The sequence below is a fragment of the Myotis daubentonii genome, chromosome 11, assembly GCF_963259705.1.
Source record: "Myotis daubentonii chromosome 11, mMyoDau2.1, whole genome shotgun sequence".
Taxonomy (NCBI): domain Eukaryota; kingdom Metazoa; phylum Chordata; class Mammalia; order Chiroptera; family Vespertilionidae; genus Myotis; species Myotis daubentonii.
Window position 1 is genome coordinate 51,855,624 of NC_081850.1, and position 22,841 is coordinate 51,878,464.

General features: G+C 39.1%; 1 protein-coding gene across 7 annotated transcripts in view; it reads left to right on the forward strand.

Moving 5' to 3' along the window:
- UBAP1 (ubiquitin associated protein 1) overlaps positions 1–22,841 on the forward strand; it is a 46,140-nt gene that overhangs the window by 17,027 nt on the left and 6,272 nt on the right. For 5 of the 7 annotated variants that reach the window (XM_059657165.1, XM_059657169.1, XM_059657170.1 and 2 more), the window contains exons 3-4: positions 14,438–14,562; positions 19,828–20,760. In XM_059657165.1, coding sequence (XP_059513148.1) covers positions 14,438–14,562; positions 19,828–20,760 — 1,058 coding nt within the window. Of the gene's footprint in view, positions 1–14,343; positions 14,563–19,827; positions 20,761–22,841 lie in introns of those variants that run through there. The other 2 variants (XM_059657164.1, XM_059657168.1) reach the window with 2 other exon arrangements.

Below are 22,841 nucleotides of genomic sequence, written 5' to 3' on the forward strand. Positions count from 1 at the left end.
CTGGGCCGGGTTTCCGGGTTGGAATTCTGAGCCCTGCGGGTTGAAGGCTAGAGCTGGGGAGCGGGGAGTCGGGGTCGGGTGTTTGTGCTGGGGCGAACGATGGTGAGGGGCTGGGACTCGGGATCGATAAATTCTCACTGGTTGGTACCAATTTGAGAAAATGTAGGTATTGAGGGAGCCTGGAGAATTCTACAGAGTACACAATGAGGACAGTAAGAGACTAATAAAAACCAGTGGCTGCTCCTTCAAAAAAAAAAAAAAAAAAAAAAAAAAGAGAGACTATAATCTTAGGTTGTCTAATCAATAAAGGCTTTTTAGGAACTTTCTCTTACATTCCTAACCAGAGTTTTATTGTTGAATGAAACATTCTACCTGAGTAAAATTTGAGAAAAAAATTTCTTTCTCTCTTTGGCTTCTTCTGCTTTAATACTCTGAGCTCCTACTTGAGTTTCAGTGACTTTGGTTGGGTTTTTAGATTAAGAATCTTATTTTTAGATATCATGTAGTTTAAGAAATAGAAATTAAAGGTAATAGTTGGAGAATAATAGGCAATCTTTTTTAAAAATAAATTTATTTTATTGATTTTTTTACAGAGAGGAAGCGAGAGGGATAGAGAGCTAGAAACATCAATGAGAGAGAAACATCGATCAGCTTCCTCCTGCACACCCCCTACTGGGAATGCGCCCGCAACCAAGATACATGCCCTTGACTAGAATCGAAAACTATTTTCTCCATCTCTCAGGAAGCTAAATAGACTTTCCTCACTGTTTTCTTTGTGAATATGATCCATTTTAATTCTCCTTTTACATAGACTTGCTTTCTTGGCCTACTTATGTAGAATGCATGGTAAAAAATGGGAACCCCAGTTATGTTGTGTCTTGCTACTTGATCTTTTCAGTTTTAGTGACTAGCATCATATAGCTAGACTTGTATCTTTTGTTCAAAAGAGTATCTGATAAAAATTTAGAGTATTCCCCCTAAATTAGATATTCCGTCCATTGAGGGGTCAGTGTGTGTGTGTGTGTGTGTGTGTGTGTGTGTGTGTGTGTGTGTAAGTCTTCTAGGGCTTTTGGGGTGTGGACAAGGAGGTAACTGCTTCATGAAAATGCCTTTTTTCTATTTACATATTTGGGCTGATCAGCTCTTGTGCTGCGCTTATGACTCATATTTGATTACCTTCTTTCCAATCAAGGTTGAACTTCTTCCATTGTCATTAATAACCATATACTGTGTTCTTAAATAGCACAATGAGAGATATAAACAGTTACTTTTCAAAGACCTTTAAAAATAATGTCCTTATGTGCATTACAAACCCTTGGCTTAGTTTAAATCAGGCCTTTCTTGGATTATAGTGCTTTAAAGTGTCAATCCTCTTTAATTTTTTGTTTTGTTAATACTCATCTGAGGATATTTTTCCATTGATTTTTAGAGAGAGTGGAAGGGAGGGGGAGAGACAGAGAGAGAAGCATCAATGTGAGAGAGACACATTGATTGGTTGCCTCCTGCATGTGCCCCAGTGGGGGCTGGGAGCCAGGGTTGATTCGGGTCAAGCTAGGTATTTGCTGTTGACCTGAATCAACTCCCACCTTTCAGTCTGAGGGCAGACACTACCCACTGAGCCAAACCAGCTAGGGCAATCCTCTTTAATTTTTAGCTCATTAACTACTTGTTTCATCTGAAAAAAGTTATTTTCCAGAAGTGACTTAAGAGATTCTAAAAAATATTTCAACAAAGTACTTTCTTAATATCTGAAAAAAGTACCTTGAGATTCTAATTTAGGAAAACATGTTCCTATAATTGGACTTAATAAAAGTAAACTTCCTCCTTTGAAAGCTGTCCAATTTATGACCATTTAGCTAACCTCTAAAGAGGTGCATTTTGCTCTTGGTTTAATTTCTGCTAAGATATTGAAATACTTTTACTGATTAGTAATAAAAAAGGTATTTTATATTATAGAAAAAGGTTTTAAATGTTCATCTGTTAATGCTTTATAGTGTTTTTTTTTTAATTGCTTAAAGTATTACAAAGGGTATTACATATGTATCCATTTTATCCCCCCGCCCTAGACAGTCCCCTAGCCTCCCCTATCACCCAGTGTCTTATGTCCATTGGTTATGCTTATATGCATGCATACAAGTCCTTTAGTTGATCTCTTACCCCCCTAACTCCTGCCCCCCAACCCTCCCCGGCCTTCCCGCTGCAGTTTGACAATCTGTTTGAGGCAGCTCTGCCTCTGTATCTATTATTGTTCAAAAGTTTATAATGGTCTCTATTGTCCATGAATGAGTGAGATCATGTGGTATTTTTCCTTTATTGACTGGCTTATTTCACTTAGCATAATGCTCTCCAGTTCCATCCATGACGTTGCAAATGGTAAGAGTTCCTTCCTTTTTACAGCAGCATAGCATTCCATCGTGTAGATGTACCACAGTTTTCTAATCCATTCATCTACTGATGGGCACTTAGGCTGTTTCCAGATCTTAGCTATGGTGAATTGTGCTGCTATGAACATAGGGGTGCATATATCCTTTCTGATTGGTGTTTCTGGTTTCTTGGGATATATTCCTAGAAGTGGGATCACAGGGTCAAATGGGAGTTCCATTTTCAGTTTTTTAAGGAAACTCCATACTGTCTTCCATAGTGGCTGCACCAGTCTGCATTCCCACCAGCAGTGCACAAGTGTTCCTTTTTCTCCACATCCTCTCCAGCACTTGTCGTTTGTTGATTTGTTGATGATAGCCAGTCTGACAGGTGTGAGATGGTACCTCATTGTTGTTTTGATTTGCATCTCTCGGGTGATTAGTGACTTTGAGCATGTGTTCATATGTCTGTTGGCTTTCTGAATGTCCTCTTTTGAAAGGTGTCTATTTAGGTCCTTTGCCCATTTTTTGATTGGATTGTTTATCTTCCTTTTGTTAAGTTGTATGAGTTCCCTATAAATTTTGGAGATTAGGCCCTTATCAGATATGTCATTGGCAAATATGTTTTCCCACACAGTGGGTTTTCTCGTTGTTTTGTTGATGGTTTCTTTTGCTGTGCAGAAGCTTTTTATTTTGATGTAGTCCCATTTGTTCATTTTTTCTTTAGTTTCAAGTGCCCTAGGAGCTGTATCAGTGAAGAAATTGCTTCGGCATATGTCTGAGATTTTGTTGCCTTTGGATTCTTCTAGAATTTTTATGGTATCCCGTCGTACATTTAAGTCCTTTATCCATTTTGAGTTTATTTTTGTGTATGGTGTAAGTTGGTGGTCTAGTTTCATTTTCTTGCATATATCTGTCCAATTTTCCCAACACCATTTATTGAAGAGACTATCTTGGCTCCATTGTATGTTCTTGCCTCCTTTGTCAAATATTAATTGAGCATATTGGTTCGGGCCGATTTCTGGGGTCTCTATTCTATTCCATTGATCTATATGCCTATTCTTGTGCCAGTACCAGGCAGTTTTGAGAACAGTGGCTTTGTAATACAACTTGATATCTGGTATTGAGATCCCACCTACTTTGTTCTTTTTCAGGATTGCTGCAGCTATTCGGGGTCTTTTTTTATTCCAGATGAATTTTTGGAGAGTTCGTTCTAGATCTCTGAAGTATGCCATTGGTATTTTAATGGGAAGTGCGTTGAATTTATAGATTGCTTTGGGTAGTATGGACATTTTAATGATGTTGATTCTACCAATCCATGAACACGGTATGTTCTTCCATCTGTTTATGTCTTCCTCTATGTCTTTTTTCAACGTACTGTAGTTTTCTGAGTAGAGGTCTTTTACCTCTTTAGTTAAGTTATTCCTAGGTAGCTTAGTTTTTTCGGTGCAATGGTAAACGGGATTGTTTTTATAATCTCTCTTTCTGAAAGTTCACTATTGGTGTATAGAAATGCCTCAGATTTCTTGGGATTAATTTTGTATCCTGCTACATTGCCAAATTCATGTATTAAGTCTAGTAGCTTTTTGATGGAATCTCTAGGGTTTTGTATGTATAATATCATGTCGTCTGCAAATAAGGACAGTTTTACTTCCTCTTTTCCAATTTGGATGCCTTTTATTTCTTCTTCTTGCCGAATTGCAATGGCTAACACTTCCAGTACTATGTTGAACAGGAGTGGTGAGAGGGGGCATCCCTGTCTTGTTCCTGTTCTTAGGGGAAATGGTGTTAGTTTTTGTCCATTGAGTATGATGTTGGCTGTGGGCCTGTCATATATGGCTTTTATTATGTTGAGGTATGATCCTTCTACTCCCACCTTGCTGAGAGTTTTTATCAAAAATGGGTGTTGAATTTTGTCAAATGCTTTTTCTGCATCAATTGATATGACCATGTGGTTTTTTTCTTTCAATTTGTTTATGTGATGTATCACGTTTATTGATTTGCGGATATTGTACCATCCTTGCATCCCTGGGATAAATCCTACTTGGTCATGGTGTATGATCTTTCTGATGTACTGCTGGATCCGATTTGCTAAGATTTTGTTGAGGATTTTGGCATCTATGTTCATGAGGGATATTGGCCTGTAATTCTCTTTCATTGTGTTGTCTTTACCTGGTTTTGGTATTAGGGTGATGCTGGCTTCATAGAATGAGCTTGGAAGTGTTCCTTCCTCCTGAATTTTTTGTAGTAGTCTGAGGAGGATAGGTTTTAGTTCTTCCTTGAATGTTTGGTAAAACTCCCCTGTGAAGCCGTCTGGTCCTGGGCTTTTGTTTGATGGAAGCTTTTTGATGACTGCTTCAATTTCTTCCATAGTTATTGGCCTGTTGAGATTTTTAGATTCTTCCTGATTGAGTTTTGGAATGTTGTATTTTTCTAGGAATTTGTCCATTTCCTCCAGGTTGTCTAGTTTGTTGGAGTAAAGCTGTCCATAGTATTTTTTAACAATCATTTGTATTTCTGTGGGGTCTGTTGTTATTTCGCCTCTATCGTTTCTGATTTTATTTATTTGGGTCCTCTCTCTCTGCTTCTTGGTGAGTCTGGCTAGAGGTTTATCAATCTTGTTTATCCTTTCAAAGAACCAGCTCTTGGTTTCATTGATTTTCTGTATTGTTTTTTTGGTCTCTATGTCATTTATTTCTGCTCTAATCTTTATTATCTCCTTCCTTCTGCTCACTCTGGGGTTTTCTTGTTGCTCTCTTTCTAATTATTTGAGTTGTAGAGTTAGATGATTTACTACCATTTTTTCTTGTTTTTTGAGATAGGCCTGTAGAGCTATAAACTTCCCTCTCAGGACTGCTTTCAATGTGTCCCATAGGTTTTGGATTGTTGTGTTTTCATTGTCATTAGTTTCCAGGATGTTTTTAATTTCTTCTTTGATCTCATTGGTAACCCAATCAATATTTAATAGCATGCTATTCAGCTTCCAGGTGTTTGAGTATTTTGGGTTGTTTTTATTGTAGTTTATTTCTAATATTATGCCATCGTGGTCTGCGAAGACGCTTTTTATGATTTCAATCTTCTTGAATTTGGGGATACTTTGCTTGTGACCCAATATGTGGTCTATTTTTGAAGATGTCCCATGAGCACCTGAGAAGAACGTATATTCTCTGGCTTTGGGGTGAAGTGTTCTGAAGATGTCTATTAAGTCCATCTGATCTAGTGAGTCATTTAGGATTGCTGTATCTTTGCTGGTTGTTTGTCTATAGGACTTAACCAGTGCTGTCAATGGTGTATTAAAGTCCCCTACTATGATTGTATTGTTGTCGATCTCTCCTTTGATATTTTCCAGGAGTTTTTTTTATGAATTTGGGTGCTCCTACATTGGGTGCATATATGTTTACCAGGGTTATATCTTCTTGTTGTATTGATCCCTTTAGTATTATGAAGTGGCCTTCCTTATCTCTTGTTAAGGCCTTCACTTTGAGGTCTATTTTGTCCGATATAAGTATTGCTACCCCAGCTTTCTTTTCCTTTCCATTTGCCTGAAAGATATTTTTCCATCCTTTCACTTTCAGTCTGTGTGAGTCCCTTCTAATGAGGTGGGTTTCTTGTAGACAGCAGATGTATGGGTCATGTTTTTTTATCCATTCAGCCACTCGATGTCTTTTGGTTGGAGCATTTAGTCCGTTTACGTTTAAAGTTATTATTGAAAGGTACTTGTTTGTAGCCATTTCTTTTTTTGTGTGGCTGTTTTCTTTCTGAGCTTTTTATTTCTTATTTTTATACCAGTCCCTTTAGCATTCCTTGCATTGCTGGCTTGGTGGTGACAAACTCCCTTAGCCTTTTTTTGTCTCTGAAGCTTCTTATTTCCCCTTCAAGTTTGAATGATAGCCTTGCTGGATAGAGTATTCTTGGATTCAGTCCTTTGCTTTGCATCACTTTGTAAATTTCAGTCCATTCTTTTCTGGCCTGATGTGTTTCTGTTGAGAAGTCATTTGACAATCTAATGGGAGATCCCTTGTATGTAACTTTCCGTCTCTCTCTTGCAGCCTGTAAGATTCTCTCTTTGTCCTGAACATTTGCCATGGTGATTATGATGTGTCTTGGTGTGGGTCTTTTCGGGTTCACCTTGTTTGGGACTCTCTGGGCTTGTGTGACTTTTTTCTTCCCCACCTCAGGAAAGTTTTCTGATATTATTTCTTCGAGTAGGTTTTCTAATCCTTGTTCATCCTTCTGTTGTTCTGGTACTCCTATTATTCGTATGTTGTTTCGTTTCATGTTGTCCCAAAGCTCCCTTAGGCTCTCCTCCTGTCTTTTAATTTTTTTCTCCAATTGCAGTACATTTTGGGTGTGTTTTGCTTCCTTGTCTTCTAATTCACTAATTCGGTCCTCCGCTTCTCCTAGTCTACTGTTGATACTTTCAATGGAGTTTTTCATTGCAGCTATATCACTCTTCATTTCTTCTTGGGTCTTACTTAGGTTGTTGATTTTTTCATCTGTTTCTTCTAGCTTCTTCCATATGTTATCGATTTTTTCATCTGTTTCTTCTTGCTTCTTGCAGAGGTTGTCGATTTTTTCCTCCATCCGGTTTATGCACTCTAGGATCCTTATTCTGAATTCTTTATCTGTCATGTTGCATGCCTCTGTATTACTTAGCTGCTTTTCTGGAGAGTCCTCCTTCTCTTTCCTTTGGGGGTTTCTTTGTCTACCCATGTTTGATCTCACTGACATATCTAGACGTTGAGTTGTTCAGTGGTTGCTCCCTTGGTGGCAGTGACTCCTTGGTCTGTGGTTGCTCTTCGGGCGGTTGCGGTAGCAGCTGCTCTTCAGTTGTCAGCAGCTCCTCTGGTGGGTGCTGTTCACAGCTGTGGTGGCTCTTCTGGCTGGTGGGGCGAGGTTTCACGTACAGCTGCTGTTCCTCAGCAGAGGATGTGGTGCTCAGGAGGTTGCTGTTGCTTGGATCTGCTTTCCAGGGGAGTTCTGCTCTTCCCGGCTGCAAACCCTCTCACCAGCTGAGCAATTTCGCCAATTCGGTGTGAGTGTTACTAGCTTCAGCTGCTCACTCCATTTGCTCCGGGACACGACCTGGGACACGTCTGCCTATATCGCTGCCATCTTGGTTCTCTCCTTTATAGTGTTAATGTAGAGAAGTTGACCATCATTTAATTGTTCTCCTGTATGTTAATATGCTGCCACCCTTTTTTCAAGATTTTCTCTTTATTTTTTGTTTTCAACATTTTGACTATTATGTACCTTGGTGTGATTTCTATGTATTTATTTTGCTTAGAGTTAGCTAAACTTCTGCGATCTGTGGGTTGATTTTTTTTTTATCACTTTTGCAAAATTTGCAGCCATTATCTCATCACATTTCTTCTGCCCCATTATCTTTCTCTTAACCTTTTGAAACTCTAATTACATATGCATTAGGTTGTTTGATAATGTTCCAGAGATCTCTTAAGGTTCTGTTTCATTTTTTTCTCTCTTTGTGTTTCTCTTCAGTTAAAAATGTTTTTAAAAATCCTTACCTGGGGATATGTTTTTATTGCTTTTTAGAGAGGAAGGGAGAAGGAGAGAAAGAGAAAAACACTGATTGGTTGCCTCCTGAACATGCCCCTACTAGGGATCGAACCTGCAACCTAGCTATGTGTCCTGACTAGGGAACGTGCCCCTACTAGACAGTAGAACCCACAACCTTTAGGTGTATGGGACACGCTCCAATCAGCTGGCCAGGCACCATTCAGTTAAAAAAAATTTTTTTTGACCTAAGTTCTCTGATTCTTTCCTCTGCTGAGTATTATCATCTGATTAGTGAATAGCCTGGCTTATGAACTATCAAAATTTTCTTTTCTGATACTGCATTGTTTTCATTTCTACCATTTCCAGTTGTCTCTTTATATTTCCATCTCTGTTGAAATTCCCCTTCTGCTCACACGTTTACCTTTTCCATTAGATCCTTTAACATATTTATTAAAATTATTTTAAAACTCTAATAATTCCAATTTCTTAGCCATCTCTGGATTTGAGCCTGATGACTGGTTCCTTTCTTGATGGATCATGTTTTCTTGCTTCTTTGTGTGTCTTATTTTTTACTGAATGCCTTATAGTGTATATTAAAAAGCTCATTTTGCAGGTTATCTGGCTTGTTTTTGTTAGGGTATAAGTAACATTTCCTTCCTACTTTACATTCTCTGAGCAGATCTGTGTGTGTGTGTGTGTGTGTGTGTGTGTGTGTGTGTGAGAGAGAGAGAGAGAGAGAGACCCACTCTATCTATCTATCTATCTATTTATCATCAGATTTTGCAAGTGTTACCCGATTTAGCCTTTAAGGTAGTAATAGCCAATCATGAAATTGCAATTTTCCACATAATTTTAAGTTTGATCTATTCTGTTCTTCTTTTTCAAAACCTGTTTGGATGAATTTGAATTAATAGTAAAACCAGAATTAAGCATAATCCATTTGTTTCCTTCTATTAGGAATTTCTCTTCCACATGGAATTGTAGCCTTTTTTTCAGAAACAAATAGGTCACAAGATCATAAGCATATTAGCAATTTAGAAAGAAAGAGAACAGAATGAAGCCTTCCCAGAATTTATAATGAGTCATTACACATGCAGCCCAGTCTCTTCCACCATGATATAATGCAAAGTGATGTGCAGAACCTGACTTCAAGGACTGCCATAGCCGCAGTTATCAGAGATACACTTTCGTTTTCTAAATTGAACATAGGAAAATGGGCTTGGACGTTTTAGAAAGATTTTCAGTAATAAAGACTGAAACTAAAGGTGTTTGGGGTGAGCCAGGAAATAGCCACAATGCTTAATTCTCTGGTCCATGTAGGTTGAGTTTTTATTGAATCCGTTTTAAAAAGAAAATGTATTGAGAAAACAAGAAATTGATATGTTTAAATAGATATTCTGATATATTGAAAAAAATGAATAGTTCCTAAGGCATGGTTATACTAGTATTTGCAAAATATATTCTTTGTAATGCTCACAGAATTGTGATTATTCAAAATGTCCATTATTCAAAAGGTTGTTTTTTGTTGTTGCCATCGCTTTAAATGCCTTTTTGTTCTTTATTTCTATCCCCTCCTCCCAATAATCACACAACGTTCAATCCCTGTTAACAAAGTTTAAAGGACTAAGGGAAGGTTAGGGGATGTGCTAAATCACCATAGCATTGACGTTAGTGAAATGAAACTGAATTTTATTTTATTTACTTTTTAAAACATACTTTTATTGATTTCAGAGAGGGAGAGATAATCATTGATTGGCTGCCTCCTCCATGCCCCACACTGGGTATCAAGCCTGCAACCTGGGCATGTGCCTTGAGCAGAAGTTGAACCGTAATCTTCTGATTCGGTTGACGCGCAAATGCAGAGCCATGCTGGCCAGGCTGAAACTACTTTTTAAAGTAGATACCTGTAATTGGTGCTAAGTTAGTTGTTTAACGGTGTTCTAGTTGATCTTGTCTGTCCCTAAGCCAGGGCCTAATTCCATCTATAGAATATTAAGTCATCAGTGTATGTAACACTGTTATCGTTTCCAAGGAAACTGAACACCTTTCTTGAAAGATATTCTCATTCTCAGATATCTTTAGTATTTTTTATAGATTGCCCCCCTCCCTCAAATTTTTCATTACCATATAATGGAACTGTTTAAGAAAATTTTGTTAGGATTAATGTGGATAGATTTTCTTATACTTGTATATTGTATAGGCGTGTGTTACTATGGATAGGGTTTTTTGTAATATGTATCATATTTTAAGCAAAATACTTAATTTTTTTATTGTTAACTTGATTTTATTCTTTCCAGTACTGCTTAGAAAATGCTAATTTCAGCTTTGTTTTTAATTAATCAGGGTACTAGCCAAAGATAGAATATAACTTTCAGGAACATTTGAGCACTCATTTTCATGGAAGACAGATAAAAATGGTTTAAAATTAAAAAGGGCTTTGTTTTTAATCTCGATAGCATAAAGCATTTTATAAGTGGCAGAAGGTTTTAGTGTTGTAATCAGCACTTGGTTTTGTTGGCAAGCTAGGTGATTTTTTTTTTTCACCTGTTACATTTTTGTGACTTTGTCCAGAATCTTACAAATGTGCTGTGTCTTGCTCTATTAAAACATTTTCATGACTAGCTTTGCCACTTTAGGTAAATAATTTTGAATTTTAATATTAATTGAATGTGAGTTAGTGTGGGGTTGAGAGTTAAATATGAAAGAAGTATAAGACCATGTCTTCTTTATTTGTTCTTCACTTATTGAGCAAAATCTCATCTGCCAGACATTATACTGAACTTGGGGGATGTGGAGATGAGACATTTATTCCTTACTAAGGAATATTTAAATGATCACTTATAGTCTCTGGGGGAAGTATGATCTGCCATAGGGGGCATGGAGAAGACAGCCGATCAATGATTCTTTCTCATCATTTGATAAATATTATCAATGGAAATGAACTATTAATAACACAGAGGTAAGACCTGAGGTGTTATGAATTAGGTGTTCTGAGATGGAGGGTGTTCTTAAGCTCATTCTTTTTTAAAATATATTTTTATTGGTTTCAGAGAGGAAGGGAGAGGTAGGGAGGGAAGGAGGGAGGGAGGGAGGGAGGGAAGGAGAGAGAGAGAGAGAAAGAAAGAGAGAGAGAGAGAAAGAAAGAAAGAAAGAAAGAAAGAAAGAAAGAAAGAAAGAAAGAAAGAAAGAAAGAAAGAAAAACATCAATGATGAGAGAGAATCACCGATCGGCCACTTCCTGCATGCCCCTCACTGGGGATCGAGCCCACAACCCAGGCATGTGCCCTTGACCGGAATCAAGTCAGGACCCTTCAGCCCACAGGCCGACGCTCTATCCACTGAGCCAAACCAGCCAGGGCAAGCTCATTCTTAAAGGACTAAAATTTTTTAATCAAGTAAATAAGGGTGGGAATGTGATAGGTATTGCCAGCTGAGAAAACAGCACTTAAAAGGGTATGACCAATTTGGAAATTTTCCTAGTGTTAATAATTATGGTTATGCCCCAGAAAAATTATTAAATTGAATACTTATGGATTTAATTTGCAAGTTGAATGACAGAATGTTTTGATTCCAGCTAGGGGGAGAGTAGGGGTCTTTTTCCTGATGGAGGGTTTCAGGTGTATCAGACTAATATCTGCAACAAGATTGGAAATGATGACAAGACTACAAATATATCTTGACTTTGCTAGGTATTTAAATCTATAGAGTTCTTAGAAGGGAAAGAAGTCATCTTCATGGAAAAGGTATATTGTTTTTTATTCTGTCTGTTAGTACTCAAGAAAATACACACTAGTGTGAGGCTCAGAAATAAACCTTATTTTAGTAGCTGCTAATATTCCAAAAGCAAAACTCATTTTATTTTACTTATTTTTATATTTTTATTGATTTCAGAGAGGAAGGGAGAGGGAGAGAGAGAAATATCAGTGATGAGAATCATTGATTGGCTGCCTCCTGCATGCCCCCGATTGGGGGTCATTGATTGGCTGCCTCCTGCACGGCCCCTACTGGGTATCGAGCCCATAACCTGGGCATATGCCCTTGACCGGAATCAAACCCAGGAACCTTCAGTCCACAGGCCGATGCACTGAGCCATATTGGCTAGGGTCAAAATTCATTTTATCAAGTATGTTTCATTGTCTGTGATGGTCTACCAGTAACTTAGCCACAAACCTGGTCCAGGAAAGAACCCATTGTCCAGTTTAGAGTGATCAGGGGTAGGGAACCCTTTTTCTGCCAAGTGCCATTTGTATATTTATAACATCATTCATGGGCCATACAAAATTATAAACTTAAATATTAGCCTGCTATATTTGATCAAACATTTCATTAACTCACCCCTAATGCCTTGGCAGGGCCAGACCAAATGATTTCGTGGGCCTTGTACAGCCTGTGGGCCAGACATTTCCCACCTCTGGTATAAGTAATGAGAGTCATATAAGAGGCACTCTCATTTTGTCTGACTCTATAAATCTGTGATGGTGTCCTGGTCTTTCTGTATTATTCAGCTGTGATAGACAGACAACCTTTATTTATTTATTTAAATACTAGAGGCCCAGTGCACGAAATTTGTGCACTCAGGGGGGGACGGGGACCCCTCAGCCTGGCCTGCGCCCTCTCGAAGTCCGGGAGCCCTTGGGGGATGTCTGACTGACATCCTTAGTTCTGTCTCGGTGGTGGGAGAGGCTCCCACCACCCACCGCCACTGTGCTCACCAGCTGTGAGCTCTGCTTTTGGCTGAGCGGCACTCCCCCTGTGGGAGGGTACTGACCACCAGGGGGCAGCTCCTGCGTTGAGCGTCTGTCTGCCTCCTGGTGGTCAGTGTGTGTCATAGTGACTGGTTCTGCCCTTTGGTTGATTTGCATATTACCCTTTTATATTATAGGATATTTTTTACTTATTTCAGAGAGGAAGGGAGAGGGAGAGAGAGAAACATCAATGATAAGAAAGAATAATTGATTGGCTGCCTCTTCCAAGCCCCCTACTGGGTATCATGTCTGCACCCTGAGTCAGCAACCTGGGGATGAGTCCTGACTGGGGATTAAACTGTGAGCTCCTGGTTCATAAGTTGATGCTCAACCACTGAGCCACACTGGCTAGGTCGGCAGACAACCTTTAGGGAGTTAAAGCCATTTAGTTATGTCTCTTGATAACCCTAATCTGATTCCGATGGTTTTCCTTTTTTGTTTTTTTTTGGTTAACCATCACCTAAGGTTATTTTTTCCATTGATTTTTAGAGAGTGGAAGGGGGAAGGGGAGAGAGAGAGAAAGGGAGAAACATCTCAGTGAGAGGAATACATCGATTGGTTGCTTTCCCCCTGTTTCCCAACTGGGGCCGGGCATCTAACCTACAACCCAGATATGTGCCCTTGACCAGGAATCGAACCAGTGACCTGTAGGTATGTGGGCAGACACTCTAACCACTGAGAAACATTGCTCAGGGCTTTCCTTTTTTCATAAGTGCTGTGCTTAAAATATTTATACATCTATCCAGAATGTAGTCTTGAAAACAAAAAAACGAGTAATTCTTTATAGTAATTAAAAAGTGATTCCTACTGAAGTAGAGAAATCCTAATCAAAGAGGTTCTTTTGTGGAGATTCTGTCATCAATTCAACAGTATTTACTAAATGCCCAATATGTGCCAGGCAATGTTGTAGGTTTTGAGACTACATTAGTGTGGGTAAAATCATCTTAAATACTTGCCTACAAGGAGCTTACGTTCCATTGGGCAAGATACACAATAAGTATAATTATAAAGTGAATTATATAATTTGTTAGAAGGGAGTAAGTGCTATGGGAAAAAGATAGATGGTAACATGGGAGTATTGCAGTAAGGGTGGGGTAGTAATTTTATTTATTTTTAAAAATATATATTTTTTATTGATTTTTTACAGAGAGGAAGGGAGAGGGATAGAGAGTTAGAAACATCGATGAGAGAGAGACATTGGTCAGCTGTCTCCTGCACACTCCCAACCGGGGTTGTGCCCGCAACCAAGGTACATGCCCCTGACCAGAATCGAACCTGGGACCCTTGCGTCGGCAGGTCGATGCTCTATCCACTGAGCCAAACCAGTTTGTTAGGGCTGGGGTAGTAATTTTAAATAGGGTGGTCAGGGTAAACCTCATTGAGATAGTAATATTTGAGTAAATACTTTAAGGGGGTAATGGAATAAGTCACATGAATATCTGAGGGAAGAACATCCCAGTTAGAGAGAGCAGCCAGTGCAGAATTTTTGACTTGCATTTGAACCAGTTATGACTGTGACTTAGTGCAGTGTGAGCTAGGAGGCAACTACTAGGAATTGAAGGGAGAGAGGTTATGAGCATTGAGGAGATCTTTTAGTCCTCTGAGTACTTTGGCTTTTACACTATGTATAATTGAAAATAAACCCTAATAAGATCAAGTAGGATTTTTCTTTAGAGGTCAGGAGAGAAGGTAAGCAGTCAGAGAAGGAACTTCTAGTCTTAGGATAGCATATATTAATGTTGTATCCTAGACATAAGTTTATAGCAAAACAAATAAGATTTTTGCTGATATTTTCTACTTTATTTTTGATTGTAGGGACTTTCAGTTACCTTGATGATGTCCCATTTAAGATAGGAGACAAATTCAAAACACCAGCTAAAGTTGGTCTACCTATTGGCTTCTCCCTGCCTGATTGTTTGCAGGTTGTCAGAGAAGTACAGGTAAGTGGTGATATTTAGTTAAAGTTCAGTGCATTTAAAAATTTAATGAGTAAGAATTGGATGTTTAGTGACATAGAAAAAAAACCCCATTCTCATATCTCTTATTTGTTTTTCTTATAGCTTTTTATTGCTTGGCTTACATTGTGTCACACACACACACACACACACACACACACACACACACACACACCTATATATCTATTACAGATCTTTTGTAATGTGTTAGATTGTATATCCTGGAATTCTATGCCTTGTCCAAAATGAATCCCCATTGCCTATCTTACTTATTTACTTCTTTTCCTTTTCTTTATTAATATCATTATCTCTCTGTCACTCGAGTTAGATAACATTTTTCTCTGTTGTGTCTCCCCATTACTGTCTAGTCTATCCATGTTCCCTCCAAACTAGGTTACTAGCAATTTGTTGAACATACTGGGTATATAACATGCTTTTTCTCATGATCTGTTATCTCCATTTGGGGTATTTTTTTCTTTCTCACCGTACTAAAAGCTGTTGCTCTTCTAGAATTGTGCTGAAATGCCATCTTCTCAAAAGCTTCTTTCTGAACCTTCTCATCTTTAAAGCTCAGTTACATATAAATGTATATATAGAATTCTTGAAAACAGCAAAGAGCCCTATGTTATATGACTTCCTTTCTTCCTTCAGTACACATTTATTGAATGCTTGCTTTTGAGTGGTGCTCTGCTAGGCTGAGGATAGAGAGAAATGCCTTAATCGCTGTCCTCAAGGAACTTACAGTTTAGAGAAGGAGTCAGGTGGAAAAACAGTACACTAATTCAAACTTCTTCCTGTGACTTAAAATTTTTTTAAATATACTTTTTTCAAAGTTTTTTTGTTTATGGGAGATTTAATGAGGCATTAGCATGTCATTCTAAAAAGGATTCTTTGTTGTATCTTTCAGTCTATATGCAGTGAGTAATCATAGTGGGAATATTTCAGTTATGTTTTCAAAAATAACAGCTTTACTAAGATATAATTCACATACCAAAAAAATCACCCTTTAAGGAGTGCAGATAAGTGGATTTTAATATATTCAGAGTTATATAATCATCAGTATGATCTAATTTCAGGACATTTTCATCACCCCCAAAAAACTCCAGTGCCCATTAACAGTTACTGCCTATTTTCCCTTGTCCCCAGCCCTTAGCAAACACTAAATTTACTTTCTGTCTCTATAAATTTGCTTATTCTGGACATATCATATAAATGGAATAATACAACATGTAGCCTTTTATAACTGGCTTATTTCACCTAGGATAATGTTTTCAAGGTTTTTCCATGTTGTATGAATGAAATATTAGTACTTTATTTTTATGGCTGAATAACAAACCATTGTATCGATAATACCATATTTTGTTCATCAGTTGATACATATCTTAGTGGGTTCCACTTTTTGGCTGTTAGGAATAATGCTGCTATGAACATTTGTATACAGGTTCTTGTGTGGACATAGGCTTTCAGTTTTCTTGGGTAAATACCTAGGAGTGGAATTGCTGGGCCATATGGTAACTATAACCTTTTGAGGAATTGCCAGACTGTTTTCCAAAGTGGTTGCATTATTTTATCACACTCACACTACACGAGGGTTTTAATTCCTCCATATCCTTGCCAGCTCTTGTTATAGTCTGTCTTTATACACTCTTCTGTAATAGTCTCTTATTGTGGTTTTGATGTACATGTCCCTAATTACTAAATGATGTTGAGTATCTTATATATTTTTGAATACTGAATTGATTGATATTCCTTTTGTGTATGGAGACTATTGGACCAGAAAAGATATAGATTTCCCTTATAATGTTTTACCTTGTTTCGTTTGCAACAACAAATATTTGGTAAACACCTTTCTGTGTAGGATACTATTAGCAATATGATTAAAAAACACCTCCATCTTTTTTTATATAATTCTTTATTGTTTAAAGTATTACATATGTCTCCTTTTTCCTCCATTGATCTCTCCCCAGCCGTTCCCACCCCCTAGCACATGCCCTCATCCCCCTACTGTCTGCGTCCATGGGTTATACTTACATGCTTATATAAGTCCTTTGGTTGATCTCTTACCCCACCCCACGCTCGCCTTCCCTCTGAGGTTGGATGGTCTGTTCAATGCTTCTCTGTCTCTGGATCTATTTTTGTTCATCAGTTTATGTTATTCATTATATTCCACAAAAGAGTGAGATCATGTGATACTTATCTTTCTCCGAATGGCTTATTTTGCTTAGCATAATACTCTCCAGGTCCATCCATGCTGTTGCAAATGGTAAGAGTTCCTTCTTTTTTACAGCAGCGTAGTATTCCATTGTGTAGATGTACCACAGCATTGTAATCTACTCATCTGCTGATGGGCACTTAGGCTGTACACCTCCATCTTTTATTCTCATATTATTCACCACTTCGTTGACCCATTCAGAAAACTTGTTTTGAATGCTGTGAATTTTCTGTTTATTTGATCAGTGTTCACTATACTCATAGCTCCCAGTAGTAACAAAAAGGGAAATCTAGGCTCTGAGCTCTATTCCAGTGTGGGCCAGCTGAAATTTTTTTGTTCTCTAATTGCAGATTAGCATTAAATTTTGACTGCCTGGGGTCTCCATGGGGAATTTGGCTGTGGTATTGGTGCTGGATCCCTCCCAGTACAGAGAAGAATCAGACCTAGAACCATAGACAGCTAACTTGCAGCTTCCTGTAACTTTGCCTTATTTGCCCTTACATGGTAGTACAAACTCCATTTTTCAGCTGAAAATTCATCAAGGGGAGCCAGTGAAAAAAACATACATAACCCTTGCACCCAGGGTCCAGAAAGCTTTCATTGAATGCGGTGGTAGTGGTAGCCACAGCAGTGGGGGTGGCCCTTAGTGTAAAGGTTTAGAGTGGATTCTGGTGTCACTCAATCATGGACTGGAATTGCCATGAATCATCTTGTATAGATTGCTTAAACTCCCAAGCCTCCATTTCCTCATCTGGAAAATGGGAATAATTACCTTTAAAGTTATTGTAAGGATTAAACAAAATAATGCACTTATAATGCTTATTCTGGTTTCTAATACTCCATAATTGTTTTACTGTTTATTATAGTACACTCAAACCACACACTTATCTTTCACTGTAATATTTCTGCTATTTTTTCCTGTATTTTTCTATGTTCCATGTATTCTTCATTACTTTAGTAGTTAAAAACCAAAAGCTTGGTAAAGATTTTTATTAAAAAGGAAAGAAATTTCCAATTATTTTTGGGAATAAAACATCGGACACCTATGTTTACAGGCATCAGGAAGTTGGTTACAGCCTCAGTTTTTGATGGAGGAAACCACTTGGAAAATTGGATTTCCTCCACAGTTACAAGCAGCAGTCTTTGCCCAAGTGCTGTTTTCTGACTATGCTGTTAGTGATAGAAAGGAAGCACTGCAACCCTCAGGTGTCTTTCTGGTGCCCAGCAGCTGGCTCGGGTGTAAGTGAACTTGGTATGCGCATTTCCAGGCTTCTCTTGTGTAGTTTGAAGCTGGAAGGCTTGGGAATGACCAGAGGTTTCTTCTACTCTTTTCTCTCCTTTCCCCTTCTTTTACTCTTAATGTGTCTCCAACCTTGAATGTGCACAGAAGACATGGATTAGCTTTGGTGCTTTAGGGTGAACATCAAAGGTTTTTCCTCCTATCCCTGGGTGGATTTAGTTTCATATAAGAGTGTATTTTTTCAGGTGTGCAAATGAAATTTTTGTAAATTGAGCTGTATACTTTAAGGCAGGGGTGGGCAAACTTTTTGACTCCAGGGCCATAATGGGTTCTTAAACTGGACCGGAGGGCCGGAACAAAAGCATGGATGGAGTGTTTGTGTGAACTAATATAAATTCAAAGTAAACATCATTACATAAAAGGGTACGGTCTTTTTTTTTTTTTTTTTTTTTTTTTAGTTTTATTAATTTCAAAGGGGCCGGATCCGGCCCGCGGGCCGTAGTTTGCCCACGGCTGCTTTAGGGTATTGTTAAGGATCCATTAAGTAAATTCTTACGCAATTTGCTCTGTAAAATCTTAATTTGAATATGTCTAGATTTCTTTTTTTTTTTTAATATTTTATTGATTTTTTTACAGAGAGGAAGGGAGAGGGATAGAGAGTTAGAAACATCGATGAGAGAGAAACATCGATCAGCTGCCTCCTGCACACCCCCTACTGGGGATGTTCCTGCAACCAAGGTACATGCCCTTGACTGGAATCAAACCCGGGACCCTTCAGTCTACAGGCCTACGCTCTATCCACTGAGCCAAACCAGTTAGGACGTCTAGATTTCTTAATAAGCAGTTTTCCTGCACTTAGAGTACTATCTGTTTATTATAAGTTGATCGTGGTTTTAAGAAGCATATTTAGTTAGATTGCCTGGGTTCAAATCCAGGCTCTACCACTTAATAGCTTTATTACCTTGGGCAGTGGTACCTACTTTAAAGGGTTGTTGAAAAATCTAGGGTTATTGCATAAACTCTGCTTCAAGTCATGCATGGTACTTTGTAAGTGCTTCTTAAATGTTAGGGACTGTTATTATCCAGCACATGATCTATTAGGGCATTTGTGCTAGATAATAGAGACCTAAAGACCTAAAGCCCAGTTTGCTGCCCATGAGAGGCATGTGATATTGTCAGGGAAGTGTTTGGAGCAAGGGTGAGATCATCTGGCCCGCAGGCCATAAAGGCCTGTGAAATCACTTGGTTGGTCTGGCCTTGCCAAGGCATTAATTAAATGTTTGACCAAATATAGTAGGCTAATTTTTAAGTTGATAATTTTGTATGGTCCGCGAATGATGTTACAAATATACAAATGGCCCTGGGCAGAAAAAAGGTTCCCCACCCCTGGTTTAGAGAAAGATTAAAGCTATTGTGGTCACATGTGCTCTGCATCAAATGATAGAGACAAATCTTTGTAAGACTTCAGAGGAAGGAATAGGCCATCAGCAAAGCATCATAGAGCTGGTGGCTGAGCTTTGAGCCACCAATGAAGAAATCTAGGAAGGGACATAGCCTGAGGGGAGAGAAGCAAGGGAATGTGACTGTAACATTTGGCCTGGTGCATAGGACTCGAGGTGGTGGGAGCTCTTTTTAGTTAATTTCTAGAAGTAATCTGGGAGCATACTTTGATTAAATCCTATAAGATTAGGAAGCCTTAGTCTTCTTGAGTGTAGATCATCCAATACACCTGAAATGCTGCATTGGGGAGGGGCAGCCACTTGGGTTTACATCTTCTTTCTCTGATATATCTTTGCAGTATGACTTCTCCTTGGAAAAGAAAACCATTGAGTGGGCTGAAGATATTAAGAAAATCCATGAAGCCCAGCGGGAAGCAGAGCGGAAGGCTGAGGAAGCAGAAGCTAAAGTGAATTCTAAGAGTGGCCCAGAGGGAGATAACAAAATGAGCTTCTCCAAGACTCACAGTACAGCCACAATGCCACCTCCTATTAACCCCATCCTTGCCACCTTACAGCACAACAGCATCCTCACCCCGACTCGGTACAGCAGTACCATGAAACAGAAAGTTCTCAGCCCACCCCACACAAAGGCAGATTTCAATCCTGCTGACTTTGAGTGTGAAGAAGACCCATTTGATAATCTTGAGTTAAAAACTATTGATGAGAAGGAAGAACTGAGAAACATTCTGGTAGGAACCACTGGACCCATTATGGCTCAGTTATTGGACAGTAACTTGCCCAGAGGTGGCTCTGGGTCTGTGTTACAGGATGAAGAAGTCCTGGCATCCTTGGAGCGGGCAACGCTAGATTTCAAGCCTCTTCATAAACCCAATGGCTTTATAACCTTACCACAGTTGGGCGACTGTGAAAAGATGCCGCTGTCTTCCAAAGTGTCCCTCCCCCCCATTCCTGCAGTAAGCAATATTAAATCCCTGTCCTTCCCCAAACTTGACTCTGATGACAGTAATCAGAAAACAGCCAAGCTGGCAAGCACTTTCCATAGCACATCCTGTCTCCGCAATGGCACGTTCCAGAATTCCCTAAAGCCTTCCACCCAAAGCAGTGCCAGTGAGCTCAGTGGGCATCAGAGTCTTGGGCTTTCAACTTTGAACTTGGACAGTGGCACAGAAATGCCAGCCCTGACCCCTTCTGATATGATATCCCAGATGCCTTCCCTCTCTGTCTCGTCTGTGTGCACAGAAGAATCGTCACCTCCAAATACAGGTTCCACGGTAAGCCTTTTAAATCCCCCTAAGTTAAAGCTCCAAAGATTTGTAAATTCTGCTTAGCAGTTGCCATCCTCACATTCTTTTTAAGGTTTAGGGCAAGATGGGCATGGCCAGATTGACCTTGCTTATACATAAGTATATGTAGTTCTGGTTATTTTCCTGAGGACAAGGATTATTAGCTCTCCACCTTACTCGAGTTGATGTGGGCTTGTTCCTGCCTAAGCAATTTCTTTTCAGTGGTGCATATCTTGTGTTTGCATTGTTTTAAAGGCTTTCTTTTTTTGTACCCTTTAACTGTTTCCTATTACCTTCTTTGTTTTTTTGTTTTTTTTAAGATTGCTTGGTACTCTTCATTATATTTTTTCCCTACCTCATTCTGCCTTGAAATTTGGTTCCTGTGTGTACCATGGTTCAGCCAACTTGTGGGTGTTTTTTCAGACTGGGTGGTGCTTTAGTACCTGGGAGATAATTTGTATTGGAAGTCCAAGAAAAACATAGAAATTTGTCACTTTAAACACATTGGTTTTAATGGTGCAATTCCTTTTTTTCTTTCTCTGCTAAGAATTTTACTGTTTTCTCCAAAGGGAGAGAGAGGGGAAGGTGGGGATTGAGATTTGATGTTTAAGTATGAGTTGATAAGAGAGTTGCGTCTTGTGCCAGCCCTGACCCCTTCTGATATGATATCCCAGATGCCTTCCCTCTCTGTCTCGTCTGTGTGCACAGAAGAATCGTCACCTCCAAATATAGGCTCACCTCACATGCAACTTTTTGTGTGTGTGACAAAACCAGATGATCTTTTAGAAAATTTGGTTTTGTCACACACACAAAAAGTTGCATGTGAGGTGAGCTTGCTTTGTCACAGAGTATATACATTGTTGCGTTCTAGGATAGAAACCATGGACGTCAGATTTTCCCCTGCTGTTCCCTGTTTCTTTGACCAGTCCACAGATTCTTTTTTTTTAAATATATATTTTATTGATTTTTTTTACAGTGAGGAAGGGAGAGGGACAGAGAGTTAGAAACATCAATAAGAGAGAAACATTGATCAGCTGCCTCCTGCACACCCCCTACTGGGGATGTGCCCGCAACCAAGGTACATGCCCTTGACCGGAATCAAACCTGGGACCCTTCAGTCCGCAGGCCGACACTCTATCCACTGAGCCAAACCGGTTAGGGCCAGTCCACAGATTCTTAAAATGAAAGCCTATCAAAGACAGTATTTAAAGCCAGAAAGGAGCCTGATTGTATTGTTGCGATATCTCTCAGACACCATAAGAAGCCTGCTATTAGTTGGTAAAAGGATGAGCCTTGGCCTGCACATTGAGAAAGGTCCCAGCAATAGCATTCTTGGTGAATTATTGTCTCTGTTTCAGTGCTTCTATTGTCAGAGAGCTCACTGCTGCTTGTACATTTCCATGGGCTCTAGCTGGTTTGGCTCAGTAGATAGAGTGTCAGCCCTTGGACTGAAGGGTCCCGGGTTCGATTCTGATCAAGGGCACATAACCTTAAGTTGCAGAGGCAGCCAGTATCTCTCTCATTTTGATGCTTCTCTCCGTCTCTCCCCCACTCCCTTTCACTGTCTCTAAAAATTAATGGAAAAATATCCTCCAGTGAGGATTCACACAAAAAGAAAAACAAACAAAAACACAAAATACTCTGGTGCTATCTTCTAGAAATCAGTTACTCAGAGACTTTAGGGGGCACTCTGTTGACTCCCCAGGGCAGCATTTCTTTAAAAAACTTAAAAAAAAATTTTTTTTATTGATTTCAGAGAGGAAAAGAGAGGGAGAGATTAGAAATATCAATGATGAGAGAATCATTGATCAGCTGCCTTCTGTACACTCCCTACTGGAGATTGAACCTGTAACCTGGGCATGTGCCCTTGACCGGAATTGAACCTGGGACCTTTCAGTCTGCAGGCGGACACTCTATCCATTGACCCAGACTGGCTAGGGTAATGTACTGTATATTTTAGAAATTAAATGCACTCTGGGAAGGATTAGGGATCCTCAGCTACCTCCCCACCCTGACTCCCCTTAAAGTTATAGTAACCATTTAGATGAACTAATGACAGCTCTTTCTCA